Source organism: Callorhinchus milii, unplaced genomic scaffold (genome assembly GCF_018977255.1).
Source record: "Callorhinchus milii isolate IMCB2004 unplaced genomic scaffold, IMCB_Cmil_1.0 Scaffold10, whole genome shotgun sequence".
NCBI classification, from domain to species: Eukaryota; Metazoa; Chordata; class Chondrichthyes; order Chimaeriformes; family Callorhinchidae; genus Callorhinchus; species Callorhinchus milii.
Genome location: NW_024704751.1, coordinates 10,786,650 through 10,812,369, shown reverse-complemented (window position 1 = coordinate 10,812,369; position 25,720 = coordinate 10,786,650). Strand labels below are relative to the sequence as shown.

Sequence of the window (25,720 nt, the reverse complement as noted above, 5' to 3'; positions counted from 1 at the left end):
TTTTACACAAAATGTGTTACCAGTAAAACTGAACAATATCTGCCTCCAGGCATCTATAGCAACCACCAGCCAGTGGGGTCCTACAGAGTGAGGGGCAGGAACTGCAGTATCAGTCTGGGTTGTAAAGTCTTGTGAAGGTGCTGGGAAGGTGTTTGTCATGCTGCAAATCTAGACCGTACATCAGTTCCTTAACTGCTTTGATTATGGACAGAGCAGCTGGAGGAAGAATTGTGATTGGCTGTCCCAGAGGTTGGATTGGATGCCTGTTGTTGTCTCTGATGGGATATTGGGATGTTGGCTATAGCAGAACATATATAACAATGGGCAATAAACCTATGGTAACAATTAAACCAAATGAGAGGGAACCCTCATCTTTCCTATTGTCGAATAAGTATTGGTTTGTTAACCAAACTCACGCTTTAACCTGATCAGAATAATCTGTTACTTCGAAAGATGGTGTTGTTGGATGTCACACAGATCCAGGAAGTCAGACTTTTAGCGCTTAAGATAAGTAGGAGCCATGTTAATGAAGCACATTAATGTTAAGCCGAATTTCAAATATTCTTCCTATATTCTCCTCAAATACCTTTCTACACATCACACATGAAAATGACTGTAAGCTATCTGCAACTGATCATTTCAGATCTGTCCAATTTGGTTGAAGTAAGAATACCCTTTATTTGTCAATTTATTTTTCTTCTTCACAGATTTCTTTAGTTTTTGAAATTTAGAATTATTTGAGCAAATATTTTATTCCAGAACTTAATTACCTGTGTTACACATAAAGTGCCTATTGTTTCGGAGTTCATCAATTAAAGCTGTTTCTAAATGTTTGAGCTTGATTTTAAGATAAGCACAGGTGCCACCATAGAGAGATTCATGGCATTGGCCCCAGATTTCTTAGCTGTGGACCATACTTAGCAGACCGGACAATTATGATTAATCAGACAAGTTAAAACAAAATTACATTATTCCAAACTTTTTTTCCAAAATCAGATTTCTTGTGTTCCCCTCCTTTTCCCTTTCCGTAGATTATTTGTGGAGTACTCTTAAAAGCATAACAGCTATGAAGTGATGCATAACTAAATTAAGAATACAGTGAAGAATATTAGAGTAGATACACAAGAAACATAAAATTATGACTCTGTCTGATACAATCCTATGAACATGGAAAGATCAAAAATCCCATAAAGTAACTAAATTTTGTGATGCCGTTCTGCGATTTTAAAGCTTCCAAGTAGACTTTATCACCACAATTCAGTTGAATAATGCAACCGCCACTTAACATTTCATAAGTATCATGATATGACTGGAAAGATTTAACAATAATGTCATCATTTCGTTTTAATACAATATATGCATTGGTTGTGAACACTTCACAGATATACTTAAAGAAATACACGCCTGAAATGCGGGCTATGAACTGACCGGTATTCATATTGAAATCTCCTTGGTCATTGTAGATCACATTTTGAAATATAATTATTGAGTTAGTTGGTGGTTGGTTGTTGCAAAGATTTACACAGAAGGCAGATTGAGCTAAAGAACTAAGATCTGCTGGAGGTCCCATTGATCCAATAGGACCTGGAAGTCCTACTTCTCCTTTTGGTCCAGTGTTGCCCATTAATCCTGGAATCCCTGTTTGCCCAAAATCACCTGGGTCACCATCTTGACCTGGCATTCCATTCATACCCATATAACCTTTTGGTCCCATTGGTCCTGTGAAGCCTGGTAAACCTTTTGACCCAGGTACTCCATTCCAGCCATTGTCACCTTTTTGTCCTCTTAGACCAGGTGATCCTGTATTGCCTGATACTCCCCTGAACCCTTCATCACCGGGCTCACCAGGCATTCCTCTTGATCCTGGATCACCTTGCTCTCCTTTCGGTCCTTTTGGATATGTAAAAGCTGTGGGATGAAGATTTATGATTGTACACAAGGAGCATTACTTTTTCTGAACGGACTATTTTGCCAGTGAAACAGAGACAAATGGGTGAATTTCTGTCCATAAGAAAAGAGAGTTTTCCGCAGTGTCTCAAGTTCTCCCCTGCGCCACCCACCCCCACCCTCCCAAAAAATAAACACTTTGGTCATTCACTTCATGACTGTTCATGGGACATTATTGTGTCCAAATCGTTTGTCTCATCCACTCACAAAATATAGTCACTCTACTTTACAGTATATCCAATGAAGTGCTTTGAGATGTCTTACTGCTGTGAAAGGCGCTATACCAAACAGTTATTATTTTTGGATGCTATCTAAACAACTAGCAATGTCAAGTACCCCATATGTAAGACCATATGACACTCAACTGTAGCTTTTAGAATCTTGAATTCTACCTGTGCTTATATAAATGCACGTGAGATGTGACAGTTGGATTTTCTCACGTTTAAGCTCGTGAATTTTGTTTGCATCAGCTGACAATGAGGGATCTTGTGTGAATTAGGGCAGGAAGAGAAGTTCAATCAGAGCTGAGACCACCATTCAGGAAAAGAGGCTACTCTTCTTCCTGTCATCAAGACATACCAGCAACAGATTAGATATTCAGAGACAAACATACAGAGAAAGAAAAAGGCAGACAGACAGACACAGCCAGACATAGATAGAAAGAAATGGGCTGACAATATGTGTCAGGGGGGAAAGAGAAAATGGTTGGCATTGCGAAGGGATAAGAGAAAAGGGTTTGCAATGTGTTGGGGGAGAAGAAGAGAGAAGGTCTGGTGCTGTGTGAGGGGGAGGAGAAAGGACTGATAGTGATGGCTGTATAAAGCTCTTCGAGATGTCCTCCTGACAATAAAAAGTGCTATTTACAAATTGTATTATATTGTATTGGAATGATGCACTCTTCTTACCGAATTATTATTGTTAGATTATTAGTATCAGATTGGGGAAAGAGAATGCTTGGTTACTTCTGAAGTTCAACTAAAACTGCATAGCTTGTAGTTGAGAGTACTGTCTGGCAACTCGTTTACTGCTTGTCCACCTTGGGCCACCCTACCAGTTGGGGCGTTTGTTTGTAGAGCTAACAAGAGCCGGGTGGGAAGAATCCCAGATCCCAGTGATCAATCTAAGGCCTGCTGGGGAGCCAGGCTGGCTTGTCTGCCATCAGCAGTGCCCCACTATCTTACCAAGAAACAACAAAGGGTTAACTCAATTCTGATATTTTGTTGTCAGTCATGTTAATTTGGAGGGAGCCAGCTCAGCTCCTCGGAAAAGGGGGAAAGTCACCTAAAGATCTTAAATTTCTTAAATGTAAACCTATGGACTAATTCCAATGACATGCTCTGTGTTTAGCATTTTAAATATAGTAAACATATTAACATGACGCTGTTATGTTGTTACAAAGAAGTACTTACATTGGCAGACTGGTGGTTTGTCCCATTGACAATTTGGCAAACATATTATTTGGGCTGGACCAATCAGTATAAATCCAGAGTTACAGGTGAACTTCACTGCATATCCACGAACAAGAATAATACTGTGCCCATGTTTAACCAGAGGAGCAGGGCCACAATCTATCACTGGAAGATAAAACATATCCTTAACATCAAGTCAGAGACTGATACACAAAATTACAAATATTTGGATGTAGAAGGCCTTTTGACCACTTTTGATCTCTTCCTTCCAAAAATACCAAAACCCATTTCAGTATCAAGCTGTCAAATAAATAAGTTGTTTCCTGGCCTCAACCACCCTTCCTGGAGACCCATTCACTATCCTCTGTGTAAAGTTGAATGTCTGTCCTAGATGTTCTCTCAGAATCCTGAACATTTGCCCTGCTGTCTCCAATATCTAAGAATATTGTTTCATAATAATAATCAATGAATGAGTATCTTTCATTTGGTTTGAGCGATACATACTCATACAAATGTCTATCAGATGTAAATGTCTAATTATATTCTCAAGTAAGGATTATTATTCTATAAATAACTCTCTTTCCCTTTTCAATTCTATGAACTGGATTTTACTAAAAATGGATTTCAACTTACTGTGTGCTCGTTTCTGAAGACCACTGTTGAGGGGCTTGATTGCTTGTACTGCAGGTCTAGTGAAGCAAAGAAAGATGGAGATGAAATATAAAGTTAATGAATCTTCAGTTCAGAAGAACTCTTAAGGACAAAAATTTTGCACAATATGTTGTCAGGCTGGCTCAGTTTCTAGTGTTCTCGCCTCTTGAATCAGAAGACTGTGGATTCAAGCTCCAAATCAGGACTTGCAACTGAAATAGTCCAAGCTGTTACGTCAGCGCAGTGCTGGGGGTATGCTGCACTGTTGAAGATGCTGTGCTTCTGATGAAACATTAAACTGTGACCCCATCTACCTGTTCAGATGGACTATTTGAAGAGAAGGAAGTTTCTCCCAGTGTCCTGGCCAACAATTTCCCAAAATAAAATTGGTCATTCACTTCATGGCTGTTTGTGGAACATTGCTGTGTTCAAATTGGCTGCCATATTTGCTCACAAAACAAAGTCACTCCATCTTGCAGTGTGCCCTGTGAAGCACTTTGGGTATCCTCCTGACATGAAAAGCACTGTACCAAATGTGAGGATTGTGATACAGGTATTCATGATTTTCTCACATTACAGTAAATGGTATATGGCCACTGACCACTAGAAAATAATTCTGCAGAGGAGGTGGCCAAGACATGGTATCTGTGACAAAGATAACTGTTTTTCTAAAGTCTCTATTTTTATTAATCCCTCTTTCCCCACACTTCTTAATGTTTTTTGTTACTCAAATGTTTATCTAGTATCTTTTGAATGATTCTATTGATCGAACCACAATGACCACTTAAGTCTCAAACTTCTGAGTTGCCATTTTTTCTCTCTGATTCGTTTGACAGCAATTATGATGCCCTGCTGCCTTGCCATAGATTCCCCAGCTAAAGGAAATAGATTTTCCGTACTTATCTTGCTGTGCCTCTTCAGAATTCTAAACCTCACTGATAGTGGGGGGTAGGGGGGAACGGTCTCTCTTTATGTATATATTGTCTCATACTCAGGGTGTCAGCCTGGCTCAATTTGTAGCACTATCATCTCTGAGTTAGGTTGTGGGTTCAAGCCTCACAGAGATACTTTGAATTCATAGTCTAGGCTGATACTGCAACTCAGAACTTGGGGTACACTGCTTTGATGGAGATGCTGTCCTTCCAATGTCCTGTCTTCCTGTTCATGTGGACGTTAAAGATCCCATAGCACTATTTGAACACTCACTACCAAAGAAAGGGAGTGTATCCTGGGGTCTTGACCAGTATTCCCCCAGATAAAATTGGTCACTTCATGGCTGTTTGTGGGACATTGCTGTTCACAAATTTGTTGCCACGTCACCTAAAAATTCTTAATTAATCCCTTGCTCTCTCCCACAATAGAGGATCTCATCTAATATAGTTCCACCCAGATTCTCATACTGTTATTGTGAGTATTGTATCACTAATTACAGACAACATGTAAGAGAGCAGTCTTACTGCAATACCTACAATTGGTTGCTGCTCAGATACCCTCTCTCCATAAGATCAATGCTTTGCTGAATACCTATAAAGAAATAGGAAACGTGGTAAGTCAGTCACACATTGTAATGGCTAGTGAATAGTTCACTGGTTTGGAGAGGAAATTTTTGGCCATATTTGGATCTTTTTATTTAGGTTGTAATATTTTTTATCTAATGTGATTAAATTGTGTAATTTAGGATTGAATCTAGCATTGTAGCATTGTAATGCTTTTAAACTCTGATGATCACTCTGTTACAAGGTACTGAACCTCCTGTTCCTGGTTTTGAACTGCTTTGATTGCAAGGACTATATTACAGCGGAACAGTATATAGGTACATGCATAAAGTCAATTATTTTTTGGTAGAATTGATGTTTTCTGAAAGGCATTGAACTTTTTTGATCTCCCAGATGTAATTCTATAACATCTTAGGCTTCATGTAGGATTAGTCATGTCAACACTTGCATCAACTGAGCTAGTTTGCCTCTAAATGCTCTATTCTGTACAGTGCTACACACCTCTAGGTTATATTCCTCTAATGATTATACTGTTGGCACCTCACCACTTGAAAGACTTCTGTTTTCTGCAGAAATTCAAGATCACCTTAGCCCCGAGCTATGGTTTGTAAAGCACCAATAACACTTCCAACTTCCTCAGGGCCACCTTTTCTATCCCATTGTCATCAAAATTTTAATCAGGACTTGAGAATTTTAAACTCACATCAAACAAAAAAAATGCACCCCAGTTCTGTTATGCAGTTCTGTTCTCAAGTCTTTTCAGCCTTCGTTTGACTCATTGTTAACTAGTGCGTACATGTGTGCATTGTCTGTCTGGACTATCAATAACTCAGAGCCATGTAATATTTGTATAAATTGTCTACAGCAACAACAACAAAATTACATTTGTAAAGCGCCTTTCACATCAGGAAGATGATTCAAGGCGCTGGACAGGCAAAGTCTACATCTAACAATTAACCGTTAACATATTAATTTTCAGTGCTTCAAGCCACTACCCTGCATGAAGAGGCATATAAATGCAAGCTGTTATTGTAATTTACACAGGACTTATAGTGACGTAACCTTTGTTCTCAGACCATAAGGTACTTTCCATCTCTTCTCAGACTGAGTGTTCTCCCACACAATTGCAAATGTTCTATTTTTCTCTCACACACACTGCAAGTGTTCTTTCTCGTTCACACTGCAAATGTTTTCTCTCTTGTAAACTGTAAGTTTCTAAGAGTTAAGCACTACGTTTTCTCAGCATGTTTTTTCGTTTTGGAACTGTATGCGCTTTCTATATAAAAAGTACCTTGGAAGTAGTTATCAAATCCAAAATGGGCATTTGGTGAAAACTAAGGTAGAAATGCAAATGAAAAGAAACTGACAATCTGATTTAAAAGGAACCTTTGATTGCAGTTGGAAGTTGTTTGAGCAACATAGGTGACATTGGAATGCTCCAGAGAATGCTTCGCTTATGCAACAACCAAGAACGTGATTGATTAGAAACTTTAGACAATGGGAATGAAAACACTGTAGTGTAAGGTATGGACTGCTCTTGTACAGCAAATGGTTACATCAAGTTACATGTGCTGTTGATTTTATGTGTTCCAACCTCACAGAGCTTAATAGTATTGACAACATATGCATTGTTCAGTCTACATAACCTAATAGATTGTGTTTTTCATTGAGTTGTTAAGATAATTTTGAAAATGAAGATGAGAGTTTCTTTTGCTAGTGGAAATAAAGGAGATCCCTGATCATAAGATAGCTTATTGTACATAAGATCTGTGCTCATTGTACATAAGATAGCTTATTGAAAGCTTATTGTACAAGTGCATATAATACTAATTACAATTTTGAACAGATGTAAGTGAATTCTGGAAGCTACCAATTTCTATTGTATTCATTTTTGTATTTATATGAAACACCATTACGTGTAATATTGATTCCTTGGAAAGGTTTTTGGAAAGGAAAACTACCACTAGAATTAATTATTGTAGCTCGGTACTTTTGCAGAATATGACCAGATAAATACATCCTAGAAATATTAATCGTGTTTCATGACAGCATTCTTCAAAAGGTTTAACAGAGAAAAAAATTCTAAATAGGCAAAGGGTCTTCTTTGGGATATTCTGGATTTGGCACCTTTTTTTATTTCCAGTAATATCTTTCAAAATATTTTTATACACATAATAAAAATAATAAGACAATTAGTTAAATATAAAAATGTGTTTCGGTAGTTCTTTTGTACTAACAGTTTTGAATTACTTCCTTGGTCTGAAAGAAACTAATGAGAATTGAATCAACTGTTGAGACCCTGAATCCTTGCTGAGCCCAAGAGTCTGATTTAAGTATATACGTTAAAAACATGGAATGATGAGGTTACACTTACACTAAGCTGTTATTAGCACTGAGCCTTTGCTACACTCCAAGACTATGTCTAAATGGGAGAGCTCTGGGGATTCCTGCTCAGTCTCTTACCTGCTGAAACTCCATCAGTCGGAGCCTGGAAAAAGCCAGCGAGGATCACACCCAGGAGCCACACAGGTGTCATTTCTGAAAGAAACACATTCATTCATGAGTCAGATGCCAAGCTGACAATTTAGAGACGGGCTCACAGTTACTGGGGGATTCAGCTATGGTCCGAGAGTGGAAAGGAATTAACGATAGGGAGACTGAAAATTAAATGCAGACTTCAATAATACAGAGATGGTTATAACTTTCCTTAAACTATTGAGATACCCTAATTCCTGAAAGTATAGCTGGTGCATCAAAATGTCCATCAGAGGTCTTGTGTCCTAATGGTAAAATTAATCCCAGTCCTGATAGTAAATTGCCTGCTGTAGATGTCCCATCCCAACTATCAACCTAATGAGTGTATATTTGAGGAGTGTGGCTTCTCAGTGTGTGTCCACACAGCCCCCACGCCAACACTGGGAGGCAGATTGTCACTCACCTCAAGACTCTCAGATTCTCTCTGAATATGTTTCAGAAGTTCAGCCTTTTAAACAACATGACGTGGCTCCTCCCCTTTGCTCCCTGGGGTGTCAGGCTGCTCAGTGTACAATGCAGGTCACGCTGCAGAATCAATCACCTTGAAACTAATGTCTAATTAATTTTAAAGTTGCACTACTTTTATAATTAAAGCTGGTGCATTGTATGGTTAAAGGTAGTTTCCCGTATTTCTGATTCAGCAAAGACTCATAGCTATATTTCAAATATATTTTCATGGTTTGGAAGAATTCATTGTATGACTTTACCAATTTTATTTTTGTTGGCAAGGACACTGGGGTAAACTCCCTTCTCTTTTCGAGTAGTGCCATAGGATCTTTAAGGTCCAACTGAACTGACACACGGCAGCTCTATTTAACATCTCATCGGAAGGACGACACCACCAACAATGCAACCCCACACCCCACACCTCAACACTGCTTTGGAGTGTCAACATTTTCCTATGTGATTCCAAGTCCCGATGTGGGGCTTGAATCCACAACCATCTGACTCAGAGGCAAGCGTGCTACACTGAACCAGACTGACACACCATGAGATGTGTCAACGACATGATAAGGCGCTATATCAAATGCAAGGATTATTATTATCTGCAGGTTGAGGCTGGTACAGTGTATCAGGGATTAGCATGCTCCTGATGAATGTCCTGTCAAATTTCTTATTCCATTCTAAATCAATTAGTGTTTCGCAATCAAGTAATGTACAGTGTTATCCCTACTTGCATTATTCTGATTATATTTGAGCCTTCTTATAGTCATTCACACATCACCAACCATTTTTTTTCCTTTTTAGAACTATAGAAGTGAGTGGGAAGCATCTGAAGTAGACATTAGTGTTTCTGGCATCTTGCCCACAAATACCTTTAACCTCTAGAGGAATATTATGTATTAGCAGTGTCATGTTACAGTCATCTTAGTTTGTCCTGTGCCTCTCAATCCATTGGATGAATTGATCCTTAATATGATGGTTCACTCATTCAGCCTTTCAATTGCTTATCATTGCTTGGATTTCTAAATATATTAAATGTCTTTTCGATGTGAAGGCCACTACGCAAGTGTAATTTGTTGTTGTAAATTGGATTTCATGAAGAGATTTATTGGCAAATTATTGGATGGATTTAAAATAAGTTATGCTGACTGGAGTTATTTCAGGGAGTATGTGAACAGATTGGATGAGGACAATAATTTATTTGGGTTTTAAGAAGTAAAAGTGTATCAAGAAACTAAGAAAAATTAAAGTTTGTGGAGTTCATGGTAAAGAGGCAGCAGAAAGCTATATTTTGGGAGAATAAGACCTGACATCCATCTGTACTTTCCTGTGAAATAAGCATCATTGATGGTTAATAGATAATCTCACAATTGATGAAAAGCATGTGACTGGATTATTGGAAATAAAAGGATAATTCTGAATCAAGCTAACAATTGGATGCTAGTTTCCATAGTTTGGCCAATTCTCCGCTTGTTGAAGATTATTCTTAATATGCAATAGTATATTTACTTTTGTGGGAAGCAAACACTGGGTGGAGTCTTAGACATGTTTGCATCAGGATTTAGTTGCAGTGATCTTATTTGAAGCAACGTATGGATAATACCCAGAGTCAAGCGAGGACATATTCCTGGCCACTTTCTATCACAGAGAGAACAAACCAGGTCACCATCCTTCATAGAGGGAATAACCCCACAGCTATTGGTTTTTTTTACAGAGGGAACACACTCTAGTAAAGCAAAGGCCAAGGCTGGACTAACCACATTTGATATAATCATATTGACGCTGCAAAAATATGGCATGTGTCTCAATCCAGACATAACTATTCAAACAGTGAAAAAATGCATAGGATCAATTTGGCTGTGACTAGTTTGATGCCTATATTGAACACACAATGTGTGTGGCATGGAGGGAACTGGCATTGTTCCAAAAGGCTCTGCATGGCCAATAAATTGAGTTCCATCTGGTTATCGTGCCCCAAATCAGACAGAGATGTGGCAGATTAGATTATTTTCCTGAAACATTATGGAGAATTTCCAGGGTGAGACCTGCTGGGTTCCCTTGGTCTCTATTCAGGGAACAGCCTGTGACTTGGAGGGACATTAGGTGCTTCATCGGGCATTTTTGTGCTGTACGCATTGTATTTTTCATGGTTATCAAATCTTGAATCATAGTTTTAATGGTTTCAATTACACAGTGTCTGTGATGTGACATTCCAATTTACCAAAAAATCCATGTGAGCCAACATAATTATTTATGTTGCTGAGAACTAAGATTAAAGTAGATTTGAGATGGTTACTCTGGTCTGAAGTAAAATTATTTGTTCTGTCAGGTGTGGTTCTGCTCTGTTGTTTCATGTGATACACATCGCCAAAATATTAACCAGGTTCAAACAAGACTGAATTAATGTTTTATTTATACTTAAAATGATGCAATTGTACATCGTCTCATTGAATTTATAACTTATTTTTGGTCATCAAGTGTCAGACACACACTGCAATCAAACACCATGGTTCATATTGTAAACCAAACTGAAAGTTCAACATATGCATGGCTTCCTTTTGTCTGGTGTAGAGAATTTATATCCATTGTGATCAACATTACAATAAAACAAAACTGAAATGACACTTGAATTTAGTTAATTTCAGTTCATGTTCTCCATGAGGACTAATTACACCCATCCTTTAGATTCATGGAATTATAGTTTATGAAGGAGAATGATATCCAGCCTATCAAGCCTAAAACGGTGACTAGCTTCTTCATTGGAGCTAATTATTATTCCCTTGCTCTTTTCATTGTGTCTTGTTTAACTTTTTTTAACCAAACTATCTTCTTGGGGGGAGGTAAGCAGGGTCTCTTTGAGGGTAAGTTGGTTCCAAGATCACGTGCCTTCAAAGGAAGATCAGAATGAAATTAATCCTCAGTTACAGCCTCCCAGTTGGTTCTTGAGCCAGGTAGGTCCACAGTTCTCTAAGATAGTTGATGACAGAGCAGCCAGCTACCAGAGTAGCATTAAGGGAAACGATTGTTTCTATTTGCAAGCCAAAGCCCTAATGGTGGTGCTCGCTGTACAGCAGTGGGAAGCTCATCAGATAGTATTTGCAATGTAAACTGTTATTTTAACTGGTTAGACTTCAGCAGTACTCCAATATATATTTGGGGGTTCAAAAGCCTTGTCTCTTATGAAATTGCACCTATACTCTGGAATAAGGTAAGAATGGTGTGTCTCACACAGGAGAGAGTGCTTACCCCATCCAAGACAAATGGAAATTTCCATGCATATGTAGAACTCTTAGTAGTTTGGTTTGGATACACTTAAGTATGGTGAATAGTTTCCGCATGTTAGGCACCCAGATCAAAAAAAGCCGAACTAAACTTATGCAGCTCCCCCTTATGATGGATTTAAAATCCTAACTAATATTCAAAAGCATTTTGCAAACATCACCTAATTTTGCATCTTACCCTGATACATAATGAACAATATATGAGTTGGGGGGGGGGGTGGGGGTATGTATTTTTAGGCAAGTTAACTCCTTGTTACAAGTGATAAGGTGCAGATTGGAGTGGGAATGGTTCGTGAGCATTACATTAATATGTGGAGTTTAATCAGTTTTTCAATTCCTGCATCAGATGCAACTCTGCTTTTGCATACGGCAGTATACAATCTACCAAGACTGGTTCACTCACCTTTCTTAACTGGTTAGAATGGGCATTTCTTCCTCAATAGGTTTATTGTGTAAAATGCACACTAGATGGTTATCATGTCCTCAATTAGAGAGTTCCAGTACTTTGGACTTCAATATACCTGTGACATTGGCCAGGTTTTATTTCAGTAAGAAATTCACATGAGCTAATCCACAAACTCTTCCTTGTATAGCCAACAGGATACAACCACACCATAATAATGTCTAATTTATTGGTGTTCTCTCACAGAGTCAGGAGATTGGGGCAATTGTGTTCTGTCCTTCAATCTTACAGCTAAATCATTCATTTACCTCACAGCTGTTTTGGATATGCTACATGCAAAAGAGCTGCCATGTTTACCAAAAAAAAACAGCTTGCATTTATATAGCACCCCTCAAGCAGGGTAGCAGTGCAGAGCGCTACAAAATCAGTCACAACACTTGACAATAATTACTCTAAGTGTTTTGAGTTGTTTCAGCATAATTAGGCACTCTACCAATGAGTTTTTTCTTGAAATGCAAGTTGATCCATTAACGTGGAAGTGGCCACATCTGAAAATTGATATAGCCACATGTGACTAGGGACACTTTTTGGACAATGCTGCCTTAGTGTTTCACCATCTCCCAGGTATGTGACACACTGCAGTCACAGTTGCCATTATTTTGACTCCCCACGCTCGTTCCGCCCAACTGCCAGCTCCTGCCGCTACCATGAGAGGACGTTCGATTGGGAGGGGAGGGCGCAGGTGGCCCAAAGTTGGAAATGGTCTCGGGCTGGATGAAAACATCCCCCGGGCCAGCTGTTGGACCTATAGTAAAATCTGTGAAGCTCTTTGAGATATTTTGACAATGTGATAAGGCACTACATCAAATGCAAGGTTTATTATTGTAGTTGTTTATCTTTTCCTTTGTGTGAACCAGTTTCTGGCCCTTTCGTCATCTTTCTTATAATTTTGGCAACATGTCAGTAACTAAAAAAAAATGAGTTCTGTGTAAGCAAAAAATGACTTCAAGTAGCTGGGTCCTGCCTCAGCCCTCAGCCACATGAAACATTGCTTATTTCAGTTGGCCCATGTTTTGCTTCTCAGTTAATTGTAGCATTTGAACTGTATTTACAGGAACTCAGTCACCAGATAAGATCACAGTTGCACAGGCAAAATCTCTTAGCCCACACTCTAGATGGTGCTGCACAATTGGAAGCAGCTCTGTAATATCTTTGGCTACTAGTGACGTGTGATTCACCCTGTTTATGCTGCAGGTGCATTCTGCAGCACTGATCGCAGCATAGAAACACGTGCATGTGAACAGTTATCTGAACATGACATTTGAGTCTCTACAATCTCTAGGTTTGGTCTGTACAAACTAATGGTTAGAAAGCACTGCAGTGGCCACATTGGTGGATGGGACAGTCCGCAGGTAGGGCCACCTGAGATACAGTAATAATAATAATAATCCTTGAATTTGCTATTGCGCCTTTCATGTCAGGAGGACATCCTAAAACTCTTCACAAGATTTTACTGTGAACTGGAGTGACTTTGTATTTGTAGGTGAACATGGCAGCCCAATTGCACACAGGATACCAGGAGAAACTCCCCTTTTTTCGAGCAGTGCCAAAGATTCTTTAACATTCACTGGACCAGGCACACAAGACCTCGGTTTAATATTTCATCGGAGGGTGGTACCTCCAGCAATGCAATACCTCCCTGGCACTAGATTGGAGTGTCAGCTTATCTGAGTTCAAGCCTAGATGTGGCGCTTAAACCTACAACCTTCTTGATTCAGGTGAGAATGCTACAAAACGGAGCCAGACTGATACACTGGATAAATGTTGCAAGAGTTAATGGTGGTCAATGGTTCTTTTAAGCTGTTTCAGTTGTGCTGAGATATTCCAGGAGACATCTTCATCTCTGATTACAATGTCCAACAATGATATAAAATGATACAACAACAACAAATTACATTTGTATAGTGCCTTTCACATGAGGCGGATATAGCCAATCAAACAACAACAACAACAACAAGATTCCATTTATAGAGCGCCTTTCACGTCGGGAGGACATCCCAAGGCGCTGTACAGTTTGGTCAGGACCCGAGCAGGGGGACATGGTCAGGGTGAGGGGAGGGAAGGGAGGGAGCGAGGATGGGGTAGAGAGTCGAGAGGGGAGCTGAAGGCAAAGCCTGGCATATGAGGTAGGGGGCCTCTGACAGAGCAGGTCTTGGACACTTACCAAGCAAGCCACTAGGTCACGGCTTCCCATGGCTGCTACAGATTTATTGACCCTGCCTGGGGACCAACATTTTATTGTCTCAGAGTGTCAAGTGTTTCCTTCTGTATTCACACTCTCAACTGCAACTTCTTATGCAGCATCCTGTATCATCAAATTCCTCCCACCCATGCTAATCTCCCACACAATAGCGCCGAATATGGGAAATTAAAGAACATTACATACAAGTTTCATAAGGGCAGTAAATTTTATTAGACATAGGAGAACAGGAGAGGAGCCATACCAAAGAAGGCCTTCACATCATCTCACTGGATAGGGTTGTCTACTTGGTGACACTGTTTTTATCTTTAACCTTCAATCTCTCTGTCTTTCCCTTTATCTATCCATGTGTCTCTTTTTTCTGTGTGTCTCACACACTCGATTACTTTTTCTTTGTCTCTTCATTATAAACTTTTTCTTCAGGTGGAAATTGTGCTCATTGGGAATACAGAAATGGAAATAATATCCCAGTATCTCAGGATGTAAAATGGTTGTCCAGCAGAGAACACTCACGTTATACTAATAATCCTTCCATTTCGTACAGCATCTTTCGTGTCGCGAAGATGTCCCAAACCGGTTCACAGGATCTACTTGAGAATGGTGTGGTTGAATATGTTTTGTGGATGAACAAGACAGCCAAGTCCCGCACAGCAATATCCTACGAGTGACTGATTAATTTTATTGGGGAATGATAGCCAGGACACTGTGGAAAAAGTACCTTCTTTTTTCAAATTTTGTCAATTGATCTTTAATGGTATGAACAAGCAGATGGGACTTTTAATGTCTCCCCAGTATCCTGGGCACAAATATATAGTTCCAAAGAGAAAGCCCAGCATCACCTCCTCAGGACAAGTGTGGACAGACAATAATTGCTGGCCTTGCCAATATTGTCTGCAGTCTTGGTACAAATAAAACAAATTGGGCTACATAATGTATTGCTTGATGTATATTTCCCCACATGAACCAGTCTAAATCTCTCTGTGAGCAAATTATTTGACCAAGGACAGAAATGTTATTGGATATAGATGGTTTCTCTCCTTGTGGACAGGACATACATACCCTCCATAAACCTCTTGAATGGTTAAAGTACAAAGTCAAATAACAGTCGAGATCTGTTGGTAGCACAATCTCATGGTTTATCTGGGTTTTCATCAGCACATACGCTTAAGAGTGAATGAATAGGCTAGTGATAAATAACAGCAAGTGGTGGGAAGCAGTCTTTTCTAAATAGGCCCTGCTATCATTTTAATCTGTAAGTTCTACCAAACATTCTGGCTTGTGACTAAACAGTAGGGTTTGTGTTCAAAGTATGAGGGTAAATTGAACCTTTATAAGTAATTCTCAATCAAAATATGCATATAATGAAGTTACTGGTAAAAGTGTAAATCTGCCCAGTCATTGCCTAGTGGAGTTAACAGTTGACCAGTTATTGTGTTGAGGGATTCCCTGGAACTAGACATAGCTTTCTCTGCACTGAATTGCTCCAGCTAGATTAACCTTTGCAAGTTTAACTGAACACATTGAAGATTTTCTCAGTTGGAAATCAATTGATTTGCCTCATAATGCAGACCATAACTACTGAAAATAGCTTAAAGAAACATTTTGGCTCCTTGCTAGTTATGATTACTTTAGTTTACACTAAGGATGCTATACCAATGCAAGTTGTTGTATCTGATGACGTGTGAATTCCATTAGAAGGCAGCACTACCCGTGTGAGGTGGCAGTATACTTTATTGTGTATCTTTGAAAATTTTAATACAATTGAGTTTTCACAGAAACATACATTTAGAAATTACAGTTTATGTCACAATTAATCTGTTTCCAGCCCAATTAATCTACTGGACTGATATTCTACTGCTGATCCAGCCAATGGATTCTAAACTGATTCTTTACAATTATTCATTCATAACATTATGGAAGTGAATTGTTAATTATCTATGTCTAATTATTGATCAATACTGTCATACCTATTAATAATTAGTCCCAAAATCAATATTTCATAGGTGACAACTCAAGTGAGATGTTATGCATCAGAAAACTACATGCACAGAAATGAAGGAGTTGGTCTTTGTTGATATTTTTATCTTTTACACAAAATGTGTTACCAGTAAAACTGAGCAATATCTGCCTCCAGGCATCTATAGCAACCACCAGCCAGTGGGGTCCTACAGAGTGAGGGGCAGGAACTGCAGTATCAGTCTGGGTTGTAAAGTCTTGTGAAGGTGCTGGGAAGGTGTTTGTCATGCTGCAAATCTAGACCGTACATCAGTTCCTTAACTGCTTTGATTATGGACAGAGCAGCTGGAGGAAGAATTGTGATTGGCTGTCCCAGAGGTTGGATTGGATGCCTGTTGTTGTCTCTGATGGGATATTGGGATGTTGGCTATAGCAGAACATATATAACAATGGGCAATAAACCTATGGTAACAATTAAACCAAATGAGAGGGAACCCTCATCTTTCCTATTGTCGAATAAGTATTGGTTTGTTAACCAAACTCACGCTTTAACCTGATCAGAATAATCTGTTACTTTGAAAGATGGTTGGATGTTACATGAAAGTAGGAAGGCTGACCTTTAGAGCTTATAATGAACAGCCACTGCAATAATGAAGAGCATTAATAGCTTCAGTTGTCTCGTCTTCTGCTATATATATTTCCCACAATTACAAATGATTATTTCAGCATATGTAAGTTCTAACCCAACTGTGTTACATTATAGAGACTTGTCAAATCTCTTCAATGTCACAGCAGACCTTGTTAATTATTTTTTGAGTAATTGAGTAAAATAAAGTACCTGAAAAACATACAGAAATTCAAGCGTGATTATTCAGTCCTCCAATAAAACATGTTTGCGTTTTACTTTTCCAAATTCTTATGGCTACCTATTAAAACTAAGTGTTTGATGAGAATATTAAAAATAAACCTCAATGAACAATTCAATAATGAATATAGATGATAGTTAAGATCATTATTGGAATTAGATACACAAGAAATATGAATTTGTCTTATATAATGTTTACATTATTATTTACTGCAATGCTTTAGGTATCCCATGAAATAACTTCCAATTGCTAACCCATTGTTTGACTGTTGAGTTTCCAGCCATACTTTATCACCAACACACAACCTAAGTATTGCTCCTCCAGATAAAATTTCATAAAATGAGTAATAGGACTGATATGTGCTAATGACAACTTTACCATTTAGTACTAATACAACTAGTGCATTTTTTGTATACACCTCACAGAAATATTCAAAGGCATACACCCCAGCAATGCTGGCAGTGAAAATGCCTGTGACAGGATCATAATCTCCTTGACCGTTGTAGAGAACTTCGTTGAATAGAATTGGGGTGTTACAGTTTGGACTGGCGCTGGTAAGTTTGACACAGAAAGCAGATCTCACTGGTAAAATAATATTTCCTGGAGGTCCCATTTGTCCTATGTAGCCGGTCTCTCCTTGGGCTCCTCTTAGTCCATTGTCACCTTTTGAACCAGGTATTCCTGGAATGCCATTGTCACCTTTGGAACCTTTATCACCATTTTCCCCAAATAGACCTGGATTACCTTGTGGTCCAGGTAGTCCAGTGTCCCCAGGAATACCTGTTTGACCATTTGGTCCAGGGAACCCAATTTCACCTTTTGATCCTTTAAATCCATGAGGACCATTTTCACCTTGAGGACCTATTGGCCCACTGTTGCCTTTATCACCGGGGGGTCCTATTGGTCCATGCTCACCTTTATCACCTGGGGGTCCCGGTTTGAATTTAGGTTGTGCTGAAAAATATTTTGAGCATTTTAGCTATACAGATATCAGGTATTGGTATCGTATGATAAGGCAACTCATTGCCTTCAGGTGACATTGAGTGAAAAACTTCTCTGCTGACTGTAAAGTTATTCAATGCAATGCAGTCAGACCAGTCTCAACCCATTTGCTAATGGTGTGTTTCCATGTTACAATAAACTGTCCTGAATTCCCAAGTGACTGGCGAATCTGGGGAGACTCAAATCAATGATGATTGAACAGTTCTTTATGTTTTCAGTTCATCCACTATGACGCTGACCACAAAAAACAATAAATACAGTAATAAAGTGGTATCACTGCCATTATTAAGCCTAAATTACTCAGATTAATAGTAAAAACTAAAGTTTATCCCAATATCTTCTCTAATTGGGACCAGTTCTGTTGGAGGTATATTGTCAACACTAGTATCAGAAGGTGCCATGCTGTTATCTGCCTTTTTCTCTACATTTCTTTTTCTTTCTAAGTCTCTCGCTCTCTCTCTATCTCCAATTCTATATTTTCCTGGTTCTAACCCTGTACTGTATCTATATCAGATCATCAAAGAAATGAACTGCATCTTGTGATGCTGTTGAAACTAAACTGGGAAAATAATGCACCACTGGTTAAGATGCATGCACATATAATCATTTTACTTCTGGGATCCATGCTGTGACTAAGCTGTCAAACAGTTATCCTGTTTAGATATGTGTAAGTAATAATCCTGTGTCAGTTACATGGTGGTGGGTTGACCTCATACAATGTTTTGTAGGTTACAATTTTAAGTCGTTTGACGATCTGGAGGTTTGTAACCCGTTTCTGAGGTTGATCCCTTGGTTTTGAATTCAGAGGCTATCATAGAAATACATGTGATACCACGGCTCAGAGCCTATACTTACAAGGAAAGAGTAGAGAAACTGGGAATCTGTACTGCACATTGAGCTGAATAACTTACTTAATATATTATGATTCTAAGTTCTATTTATCTACTTTCAGGTAGCAATAATCAGATGTTATCTTGTGATGTTGTAGAGAATTCAAAATGCCTCGAATTAATATTGTCTATCATAAGAACACCCTAGGGTCCTTTTGAATTAGATAACAATAAAACAGTTAGAAAGAGATCAAAGCTAACTAAGAGGCTATGTCGAGTGCTGTAACATTTGAGATTCATATGCTGTGTCTGAAGCAGACATGAAACATAATGAATGCTGTTAGGATCCTTGGTTTTATGTCCAGAGGAATAAAGTACAAGCAGGGAAGTAATATGATGATGGGACTGTGGAACTCACTGCCATAGCTGTGGTTGAGGCAAAAAAAGAATAATGTATTTAAGAGGAAAATCAATGCATACATGAGAGAAAGGAATAGATGGGGGACATAGGAGAAGGGTTTTCAGCACCTTGGAATGTCCTCCCGACATGAAAGGCGCTCTATAACTGTAATTTTGTTGTTGTTGTTTCAGGAGTTGATGGAGTATAACCAGGGTTAGGGTTAGGGTTAACAAACCAATTGGGCCAAATAGCCTGTTTCTATACTGTATCATTCTATGTAATTATTTGTGAAACTTTGCTATGATATGTTACAATAATGTTACTGCAGTCTTGAGTGTATATGGAATTCTTGAGCTCTGACACTTACACATAATCCTTCTTACCTTGACACATTGGTAGTTCATGATCCCAATTTCCATTCTGACAGTATATTATGTTTGGTCCTATCAATGTGTATCCAGAATCACAAGTATACCTCACTGATGTTCTTAGAAGTTTAAATTTTGCATAGCGAACATGAGGAATAGGGCCACAGTTTGGAACTGGAAAATAAAAATATAATATCCCGAGTCAGTGTAACAATCAGATGTTATCTTATGATGTTGTAGAGAATAACTCGCTGATACTCAGTGACTGGAAGATCACATTCACAAAAGTGAGTGGGAGTTCTGATTGCATTGTGGTTAAGGGTCTTTGTGGATTGGAATATCACAAAATATTCCAACAAATTTCACTGAAGTAATGGAAGCGTTGCAAATCACGTGAGAGATCGTCAGTAATCGTTCATTGTCAGTGAGCTGTTATACGAGTTGGCACCATTTTAGAGTTCTCGAATTCGGTCAAGGGGTATTTGTGATGCCATAATAACTCATTAGGGCAGAGGATCTGCATTGAGAGATCATCTTGGTCTCCTTTAGCAATCAGGTCAAGATATAAATTAACACAGGCTCAGCAACAGCTTGTCTGTGCATTCTCTCTATGTTCAGGAATGGTGAATAGGTGGTAAAGCAAAGGAAGAGATAAACCAAGAAATTATATTAAAAAAATGAACAAAATAAATATATTTAGACAAGTACTTAGCTAAGAACAATAGAAAGATTTTGCAAAAGGCCCCAATGTGACTTGAACCCACAACCTTCTGTCTCAGCAACTTGACTGCTATGAACCTCAGATGGGTGTCAACCTGGCTCAGTTCATAGCATTCAAGTCGCTGAGACAGAAGGTTGTGGGTTCAAGCCACATTGGGGCTTTCGATTCGTTGACACTCTAATACAGTGGGAGAGCACTGCATTGTTGGAGTTGCTGTTGTTCATATGAGACCTTAAACCAAGGCCTCGTCAGGTGGACATTAAGGTTCTTATGACATTATTCGAAAAAGAGAAGAGAATTTCTCCTGGTGTTCTGACACACAATTCCGCAGATAAAAGTGATCATTCAATTTAATGGCTGTTTATGGGACATTGCTGTGCACAAAGTTTGTTGCAGTGTTTCCCTAAAGAACGCAGTCACTACATTTTATAGTGGAGTTCTTTAAAGCATTTTAAGGTGATTTCCTGGCGTGAAAGGCACTAAATCAAATGCATGTTATTATTATATAGGCACAGCAAGCTTAACAATCCACAGGGGATCATTTCTATAATCTAATAGCTTGGTATTTCTGTCTTTTTCCATAAAGCAACCTTAATAATAATCATAATAATTATCCTTGTATTTGGTATAGTATCTTTCATGTCAGGATAAGATCTCAAAGCACTTCACTGGATTATTGTGAAGTGTAGTAACTGTATATTTGCAGCCCATTTGTGCAGCGCAATGTCCCACAAACAACCATGAAGTAAATGTCTAATTTCAGCTGGAGGATTGTTGGTAAGGACACCAGTTAAAATGTCCTTCTCTTTTTGAGTAGTGCCTTTAACATCCACCTGAACCTGAAATAGGAAGTTTTCACATGTTTGCTGAGTTCATAACAAGGGGGCATAATGTAGAGATCCACAGATCTAAAAAAGAATTTACGAAGAACTTCACACAGAAGATGATGAGAATGTAGAATTCGCTGCAAGAAAGTGTGGTTGAACCAGAAAACATCAGTGCATTTGGAGAAAACTTGATTCATGCAGGATATAAAAGACAGAAAAGGGAATCAAGGAGATTAGGATGACTTGTGTAGAATATAAACACTGACACGGAGTGGCAGTACCAACCGAATGGCCTGTTTTGGTGCCAGAAAGACTATGTAATTCTATGTGATGTATGAAATGTGTAAATATATATATTATATATACATAAAATGAGAAGCACCTCTACTTTCATATGTCAGCAAATTGAAAAAGCATGTTACTTTGGGTATTTTGAGGACAAAGAACACATTACGATCTTTGTTTAAGAAGGTCAGACATTTAGTATTCGAACAGTTATAAGCCTGGCCTCCTCTACATTGCCCTCTGCCCTTTTCAATTCTCTTATTATAGTTAAAATGTTTCTCAACTCACAGTAGTTTCGTTTTGCAATAACTTCGGCATCCAAATTATTGAAGCTTCTGTAGATGAAATAAAATAAGTAATAGATCTTCAGTTTATAAAGAACTCTTAAAGACAAAGTTGCTGAAAATCTTTTGATGATTGAACAATTCCTAATTTAAAAACTGTTGCTACATTGTTGGAATAATTCAGGAGTTGCTGCCGTTGCACCCCATAAACTTCCAGTTGAGAACTGCTCATCGGAAATTGTCACTCTCAGTTCTGATATACTGATAACTCAGGATTTATATGTCAGCTCCCCTTAGTTGATAGAACTCTTGTCACTGAGTCAGAAATTGAACTCACATCATCGAGGCTGAAAGGGGTGCTGCATTTTTGGTGTTGCCAACCTACAGTTGAGACATTAAACTGAGGTCCTGTTTGCCTGTTCAGGTGTGGATTAAAGGTCCCATGGCACTATTTGAAAAGAGAAGGGAATTTATCCTAGTGTGCTGGCTAATAATCCCCCAGGTAAAACTGGTCATTTACTTCATGGCTGTCTTTGGAACATTGCTGTGCGATTGGCACATTCATTACCCTTTACAGCAAATCCTGTTAAGCATTTGAAATGGCCTCCTGATGTGAAAGGCACTATATCAAATGCAATGAATATTATTTGTAAGGTGCAGGAAAGGGCAGTCATTTTTTGTTTATAACAAAATCACTGGGTCATCCTCCCACCATGGAAGGCACTATATAAATGTAATTTGTTGTTGTGTATCATACAGAAAGCCTCCTATTTGTGCCTCTTTTCCTACCAATTCTTACTCATGATATAGTATGGTATCATAGATGGGAAACTCGCACAGTCCTGCTTGTTTCCATGCTGTAATGTTTTGTTTGTATGATTTTTAAGCAAGCTTAACAGGTTCAGTTCAACTTTCAATGTAATGTGAATAGGAAGTATCCAATCATGCAACAGAAAGGCTTCAGGCTATTACTGGGAATGCTGTTCCTGGGCAGATGAGAAGTTTTTAAGCAGGATATAAGTAGGTTCAATTCTGGGAATAGCCCCTCTATATTGCTCAAGTATTCTAGCATGCTTTAAAACATGTGAATATGTGCCAAACACAATCCTTCAATAGAGTCAAGCTCAGATCTAATCTTCTCAAATATATATAATCAAAAGATGTCACACAACCATGTGTAAGATTACATGTACCATTTTGTCGCCTACATGTGTTCTGTGGACTCTGTACTCAGGCTGTATAGTGATTTGGTCAGGCCACACCTGTAATACTGCTCCGTTCTGGTCACTGTATCAAAAAGGAGGGTGCCCAGCCCACGAAGCAGAGCAGAGGTAACGATAATGATCCTCAAAGTTGGAGGAAGGAGCTTTAAGCAAACTTGGATATGCTCGGGTTTTTCAGTCTCTTAATAGAAGACGACTCAAAGGGGACCTTATGGAGGGATATTTTAAATGGGATTGAAAAGTGAATTCAGAGTCATACTTTAGGATGTACCAAAATAAGAGTACACAGATTTAAAGTTGGAAAGGGCAATTTCAGAACAAATACCAGGAATCTTTCTTTACCCAGAGGTTAATTAATGATTGGAACAGATGCCAGGTTGAGTTGTTGATGCCAGGACACTAGACTGGTTTTAAAAAAGCAGCTTGACACTGTGATGGGAGAATGGAAGGGTGGATATTCTGAAGGGATAATATCAGCTGGGCCAAAGAGCCTTCTTTGTCTAAACTAATCTAGTAAAGATCCCATGGCACTATTCAAAAAGTGAAGGGTTTTTCACGTGGTATGCTGGCTAACAATCCCACATCTTTGTCATTCATTTTATGGCTTTTTGTGGGACGCTGCTGTAGTTAAATTGGATGCAGCATTTGCCTACAAATACATAGTCATTAAACTTTACAGAAATTCCCTGTGAAGCATTTCGCCCTTTTAAGATCTATATCGTATGTAAGGATTATTGTATCATTTACCTTAAGGTAATGTCTGCCAAAGGATTATCTAGGAAAAGAAACAGAAGAATATCAGTCACCACACTGTTCTTTGACTTGCTAATGAGTTTGATCAGGAGGTTTATTCTTTGTTCTCCAGGTAGCCAATCTATTGCATTTTATCAATTTATAATTTTTATACCTTATTCTATTCCATTACTGAATATACAAGTGGAATCTGGATCAAAGTCCAACGTATCATTTTTCTGCACTGCAAGCTCATAGCTGCTGCTCTACACTGTGTGTGTGAGACGGCAGTGTTTCAGGGCTGCTCTATGGTCTGTTTGGTATTGAATTTTATTGATGCTATTTACAACATTGTTTTAAATACACCAAGCTTTGTGCACAGTCCACTGCCAGCAGAATATGGCATATATCGCTTGGTCTATGCACATGACTGAGGTCAGGCAATGAAAAGTGTTGTGATAGTTTCTGCATCAATCTATAAACAGAGGTCAGTGTTGCCGAGAGTTGCATAACTGCTCCAGTGGCTGCGAGCTAATGTCTAAGAAGTCATCTCACAGGGAAATGTTTGGAGGTTCTATTTAAAAACTTGGCATATTAAAGACAGAGAATGTCTCCAGTGCTGGGAGTCCTGGCTGTTGTGTGATTTGTGTGTAATTCCTTATTGGCTCAGGTACAGCAAGTTGGGACTGGGCAGTCACTCGAATAACAGCCAGCCCCATTCTGCTGAAACATATTTACTTAAATTTGAGCTCTCACGACATCACTGACGAAGGCTGAGCTTTGTTTCAAGCGCCTAACTGACCTTGTGTAACACTGCGGCTGTGAGCAAAAGACAAGGCTGACAAGCCAAAGCTTTCTTCACTTCTACTGAATATTTAGCACAGAAAATATGAGAAACAGTCAGCAGGTTAGCAAAGCTGCACCTGTAGACCTGTATGAGGTTCCAAAGGGCTCACACATTTTAATTTTCTGAATCGGGGAGATTTAGTCCATTATTCTCTGCCAGATACTCTTCAAATGAAATCAACAACACCACTAACTGATGCAGACAATTCTGAATTAATTAAATATGAAAAACATGTATCAGTACAACTTCTGTGCAAACAGTTTGGAGTTATTCGCCAGAAATGTATGAGAATAATCTGCTGAGATGTCTTTTCTAATACTGAATCCTTTTGGATATGCATAGTCTGGTTCATGAAGATACATGAAAAACATTAAGCTGTTATTAGCACTGAGCCTTTGCTACACTCCAAGACTATGTCTAAATGGGAGAGCTCTGGGGATTCCTGCTCAGTCTCTTACCTGCTGAAACTCCATCAGTCGGAGCCTGGAAAAAGCCAGCGAGGATCACACCCAGGAGCCACACAGGTGTCATTTCTGAAAGAAACACATTCATTCATGAGTCAGATGCCAAGCTGACAATTTAGAGACGGGCTCACAGTTACTGGGGATTCAGCTATGGTCCGAGAGTGGAAAGGAATTAACGATAGGGAGACTGAAAATTAAATGCAGACTTCAATAATACAGAGATGGTTGTAACTTTCCTTAAACTATTGAGATACCCTAATTCCTGAAAGTATAGCTGGTGCATCAAAATGTCCATCAGAGGTCTTGTGTCCTAATGGTAAAATTAATCCCAGTCCTGATAGTAAATTGCCTGCTGTAGATGTCCCATCCCAACTATCAACCTAATGAGTATATATTTGAGGAGTGTGGCTTCTCAGTGTGTGTCCACACAGCCCCCACGCCAACACTGGGAGGCAGATTGTCACTCACCTCAAGACTCTCAGATTCTCT

General features: G+C 38.9%; 1 protein-coding gene across 1 annotated transcript; it reads right to left on the bottom strand.

Annotated features, from left to right (window-relative positions):
• Nucleotides 1–1,101: 1,101 nt before the first annotated feature.
• On the bottom strand, nt 1,102–25,720 carry LOC103180671. The gene is made up of 11 exons (XM_007896659.2): nt 25,700–25,720; nt 25,226–25,300; nt 23,936–23,963; nt 21,970–22,016; nt 19,864–20,022; nt 17,459–18,202; nt 7,967–8,041; nt 5,477–5,531; nt 3,990–4,045; nt 3,357–3,521; nt 1,102–1,908 (listed from the first exon to the last, which is right to left on the bottom strand). Exons 2-11 carry the CDS (start codon nt 25,296–25,298, stop codon nt 1,160–1,162), a joined length of 2,151 nt encoding a protein of 716 aa, XP_007894850.1. The 5' UTR covers nt 25,299–25,300; nt 25,700–25,720; the 3' UTR covers nt 1,102–1,159.